Source organism: Embiotoca jacksoni, unplaced genomic scaffold (assembly GCF_022577435.1).
Source record: "Embiotoca jacksoni isolate LCO1_2020_lvr unplaced genomic scaffold, fEmbJac1.0.p SCAF_9, whole genome shotgun sequence".
NCBI lineage: Eukaryota > Metazoa > Chordata > Actinopteri > Embiotocidae > Embiotoca > Embiotoca jacksoni.
In genome coordinates, this window is record NW_027185447.1 from 14,898,382 (window position 1) to 14,904,014 (window position 5,633).

General features: G+C 39.0%; 1 protein-coding gene across 1 annotated transcript; it reads right to left on the minus strand.

Moving 5' to 3' along the window:
- Nucleotides 1-523: 523 nt before the first annotated feature.
- ren (renin) lies at nt 524-4,673 on the minus strand. Its single transcript, XM_069140811.1, has 9 exons — nt 4,582-4,673; nt 3,993-4,140; nt 3,460-3,583; nt 2,733-2,851; nt 2,419-2,615; nt 1,670-1,792; nt 1,380-1,521; nt 1,184-1,282; nt 524-685 (listed from the first exon to the last, which is right to left on the minus strand). Exons 1-9 carry the CDS (start codon nt 4,656-4,658, stop codon nt 524-526), a joined length of 1,191 nt encoding a protein of 396 aa, XP_068996912.1. The 5' UTR covers nt 4,659-4,673.
- Between the last annotated feature and the right edge of the window lie 960 nt (nt 4,674-5,633).

The following is a 5,633-nucleotide window of genomic DNA, read 5'->3' on the forward strand; positions in this document are numbered from 1 at the left end:
TGGCAAATTTAATCGGTTCCAGCAGTCTGTTTCCAACTTTGGCCTTGACATTCACATGATCACAAAATGCATTCGACAGACTTGGATGGAAACAATGCAGCCGTTAATGGAATAAGGATTGACTCAAATTGAAACCTCAGTAAACAACTTTATTGTTGTTAAGTCAGAACAATGCAAATATGAATTTCATTGTTGACATGTGATAATAAGTGGAGCTACATGCACAGAAATATTGCATTTGCTGGTAGATGCTTATAAATAAAAACATGTTTACAAGGTGTTCAGTGCAACTGGTACCAAATATTATATAGTAGGAAAGCAGAACTGCAAGAAATGTTCCAAACAACATTCCTTAACATGCATTCTTTGTTATCATTTTCGGTAAATGAAGACTTATTTTGGTCATGAGCTATCATAAAAAGCCACTAAAGGGAGAATCAGACCAATAAGTGATGGGAAAACATTGGGAGATAGCAGCACAAAGCAGACAAATAGAACAATAGGGCCGATGTTTAACATCCTGTCAGACTGCTGTAGCAAATCCTATCCGATTATTGTGACGGTCAAACTCTGTGTAATAGCGGGCAATAAAGTTGGCTCCCAAAATCCAGATGGGACCTGTAGGGGGCGGCACATCCAAGCCCCTGAAGGTGACGGTGCAGATGTCCCCCTCAATCTGTGATTGCTGGAGCCACAAAGTTTTATTAGTCACTATAACAGTAAAATATATTGAAAACCAATAGAAATAACCTCTTACAAGCAAAAATCCTCCATTACAATTGAACTTAAAAAGAAATTTGAAATGTACTCGTAAATATAAAACCTAAAATTATTTATTATGCATAACATCCCATCTCAGACTGTTAAATCATGCAGCCCCCAGGATCCTTTAAGATTGTGTGTGTGTTTTTTTTTTTTTTTAAATCTCATGCTCCAAACTTCATATTTTGTGCGCCTACATTTTTATCTTTTGAAACCAAATTTGAAATACAAAATGTTCAGTATTTTGAGGGCCCTTATTGCAATGGACAACAAGAGATAACCGTATCACTTGTGTTAAGAGATCTTTTTTGTAAATCTCTGCTACACAACCTGAGAATTGACTATATGCGTGTACGTTGTAGTTAGGTTCCACCACTTCATGTTTATTTTAAAATGATCCAGAATGTGTCATCCTTCTTACCCATAAGATATAATCCTCTTGTGTGAGGGAGTACTCCTGGCCACCCAGGTGGAAAGTGACACTGGGCAACGTCTTCACTGAGTCACAGCTTACTTTGTACTAACGTACAACACAAAGGATTGGGTGATGTTGGGTAACAGTATTTTACACACAAATGTGTTTTGTGGTAAACTATGTTGCGTGTTTAAAAACTTACTCCACTTTCATCAAGCTGTGCTCCGATGGTTTTCATCAGCACAGACACAGAGGAGGCTGGGCCTGTGATGTAGGAGGAGCCTGTGTCGATCACAGCTGTGCAGCTTTCTGCACAAAACATCATCTCCGTCCCCACAGAAATACTGAGAGAATGAAAGAAGAGGTGGAAAACAAAATACTTGTAGTTTGTGAATGGGTGCGCACAACACACACACACACACACACACACACACACACACACACACACACACACACACACTCGTTGAATACGGTATGAATCAGAGATCTTACCCTTTCATGGTAACTTCCCATTTGCCCGTCTCTTTGGTGTCCATATAATTAAAGTTTCCAGTGTAGTAGTTTGGATCTGTGCCTCCAAGGACCAGCTCTCCACCTGGGGAGTGTTTTGGGTCCCTAAAAAAAAAGAAATCTATAAATTATCCTTCAGGCCCACTTTTATTGTGCGTATTCTTCTTGTCATTTACAACTGTGCCTCCGATTATTTTGATTTCTTGGCAAGTTAGATGATGGTCTTTTGAAGATTAATTCCCTGACCTCTCATTTGTATGTTTCTTAGAGGAAAGGAAAACATTATAATATTATTCAAACTGATTTATTCTGGGTTTATCTGGGCATAATAAATTAAAACATACATAAGCTTTTGACTATTTTCTCAGAGCACCCCCTCATCTCACTCAGATTTGTAATCACCCTCACAGGATGTTCTTCATGTTTGGTTTTCTTCATTACTGGTATTTTTTTTTTATATTAGTCTAACAGTGGGAGAAAAAAAATAACCTTTATTTTAAACTTAACAGATGTGCAAGACAATATTGCTAGATTTAGATAGAGTTTTTTTTTTTCATTAATCCCCTCAAATCTTGACATAATTTGTTTGTTTTTTTTTACAGCAAAAACATATTTTACTTAGCACGTTTTGCTTCAATTATTTAATGAATCTCATATTTTTTTTCTTCTGTAAGTCTGATTTTATACAAAATGACAAGCTAGAGCAGCTCACTTGATTCACTTCAACCCACCTGCTGTAGTAGATGGAGAACACCTCTTCCTTCAGGATATGCTGAGAAATGATGCGGTCAAACACTGGAGTGATGCCATCGATGGCCACGTTGGGATAACCCATCCCCAGGACTCCATCAAACTTGGCAAAGATGAAGGGCATGGCAGACAGAGATGTGGCCTCGGCAAACACTTGCACCACAGGTAGACCACCAACCTGCAGAAAAAAAAAAAAACAAGCAGGTGAAAATGTTAGAGTGCAATATAGCAGAGGAAGTTCAAGCATTTGTCTGTGAAAAGTAACTTTAATTTAGGTGGTTGACTGTAAACTCACCACAACCACATCCTCGCTCAGGAACCCCCTGACATTCCCAGAGGCATACTGGATGGAAAATCCAGTTCCATTTTCTACATAAGTCCGGGATTTGGAGGCATCATACCTGTTGTGAGTAACTAAAAGTTCAAAATGCATTTGAGTCATAAAACAAGGTGTATCTGGGATATTTTATTGAACAAAGTTTCTTCCAACATCTCATTTATATTAAAAACAGAATTAATTGTATCGATTTGAACCTGCAATTACTGCATTTTTGAGATCATACATAAACAATTTGGGCACTTAACATTGGCATATTGTCGCCTTTAATTTTGATATGGTGAACTTGTTAAGAGAAAAGTATTTTTGTTCACCCATCTAGCTGTGACTGAGCAACAATGCTATTTATTGGGAATTTTGCTTCTGGCCACTTGGTGAATGAAAGTACAATATATGTTCCCTTTTTATCTTTGTTATTGGTCTCCACCCACTCTTCAGGGAAATATCTCTCTCTTTGGTCATTGAATGCTCCTTTATGTTCACCAGCTGTTTGTATGTTTGGGAACAGGCAGGAAGTGAACAATGGCTATGTCATGAGAGAGTCATTAGACTGAACGGAAATAGAAAAGTTGCAGGCTAGTTTGCTGTATAAAGAGCTAAAAATTACTTAGCTGAGAATTGTCACATTGTTGATACATTGTAATTATAAGTAAATGGTAAGTACAGTTTGTATGTGTTTACTTACAACAGGCTGTGGAGAAAGGTGAGCAGCTTTGCGAGGGCACCCACAGGTTAGCTGAGCCTGTGTCAAACACCACGTTGAACATCTGTGCCGGAGAGCCGATACTGATTTCTCCAAAGTACTGAGTCTGTTTGGAACAAACAATTTATTCTTTGAATGTTTTTTGGAGAAAAAAAACTTTTCCCATGCATATTAATCCATAAATGTAATTTGAGAATATGAAATATAACATCGTGACTATGACACACATACAAAGAATATTTTTAAAGTTCTTATTCTTAGGAATCTGGATCTGCTGTTTTATTCCTGAAGACATTTCAACACATCGAAGAGAATTGATGAAGTATCTTGGATGAGTGGCCCTGTAACCTTGAAGACTAAAGTCTGGCTTTATTCTCAAAACTAAGACAGCAAATCCAGGTACCTTCAATTTGAGATGTCTACAGTAGATGTCCAATCATATGTGGGTATTAGAACCTTTCACAATAAGTTTCAAGAGTTTTCCATTAGATAAATGGCACATAAAAGCATCTCACATCTAAGTAATTGGTTAGAGGTGTGGGAACAGTCCCGTTATTGGTGTCATCTGTGGTTGTCTGGGCCAGCTCAGTCAACACCTGCTCTACAGAAACATCCATCTCCTGCAGTGTCTCTCTGATGGACGGCATCTTCTTTAGGGAGATTCTAGCAATAAAACAGGGAAGAGGGGAAATTAAAGGAAGCAAAATGAATACAGAGGAAGAGGGGGGGGGGGGGGACACTAAAGAGATCTGTGAGGTAGTATATTTTCCATGCAATATATCTGATACATATGCCTGGCCATCATCCCAGTACAACAATGATCCCTTAATAGAGTACAGACTGCTTTGCTCATAGTGCCTAGCCAGAAAAAGGAACAAAAGCACATGTTTAGCCAATGCTGAAATCATTAGCTTTTATAATGAACCATTAAACCACATTTGTTTTCCTGTCCTTATTTGTTTTTGTGTCAGCTGTCACTATTTCGTTGTAGAACACTTTCGCTTATGGAAAAGCAAATACATAGTAAAGTGTCACTGCTGTATTACAGTCTTGTTTCGTTAAGGAAAGCAGGTAGGTTAAAAAAGGAATACGTTTTTTTTTTACCTCCTCAGAGCATGGCTTGTGGTCACAGTCAGTGACAGAGCAATCAAAGACATCCAGTAATTCAGCAGCAGGGCCATTCTGACTTCTCTGATGGCAGGCGGAAAATATAGGCTGGTGATGAAGGATGTAAATGCAAAGTCGGTTGTCCTGGTCTGGTGAATATCCACGTTTATTGAGTCCGAGTTTGTGAAAGCTGCCTTTCTCTCTGCGGTGTTGTGTCCCTCGACTCTTTTTATATCATGTCCTCTTCACCGTGCTCTCACCCATGGACCACTGGCTCTGGCTGGGTGCTTTCCTTGAGGTAACCACTTGAGAACAAGCCCTGCTTCCCTCCCCCCACCTTCCACCCTGTACCCTTCTGCCCCATTCACACAACCCCTACTGCGATAAACAAGACCCAGTGAGAGATCTGAACTTTGCCCTTTTGAAAACCACTGAAGACAGAAAGCAGGGGTGCAGAGCTCCGGAGATTGCTGACGTTGGTGAGCTGGACACCTTGTCTACAGGGCTGTGAGAGGCTTTAGAGGAGCTGAAAGATGCTGTGAGCTTTTGGAGCAGATTAGTTGGATGTTGTTTATTAAGCTCAAATACAAGTAATATTACATTTCAGCTGTGCCAGGCATCATATCTTTAAGCTGTGGATGTTTAAATTTTAGGCTTTGGCCTCACAAAAAACCTGATTATAATAAGAAAAACGATTAAAGATTAATATGAGTCTTCTGTGAAGATTCTTACACATCTAGGTCATGTTCAATCTAAGTGTTATCCAAAGGCAAATGTGTATGATAACATCCAGTTGATTTTGGATAACACTAATATCAATCAGTTCAATAAAAATTGTCAAAGTAAAGATTAATATGAGTTTGACTTGCTTATCTTGTCTCCTTTCCCCACACCTATCAATTTCTGAGACGCAGACAGGCGTTAAAACTCGACACTCTTTTCCTTATGCAAAGTTCACAACAGCTTGTGCACCACTTTAGAAGTGGTTTTAGCAGTTTAGCAGTAACAGGCAAAGGGGGGGGGGGGGAGAACAATACACATGTGTAAGT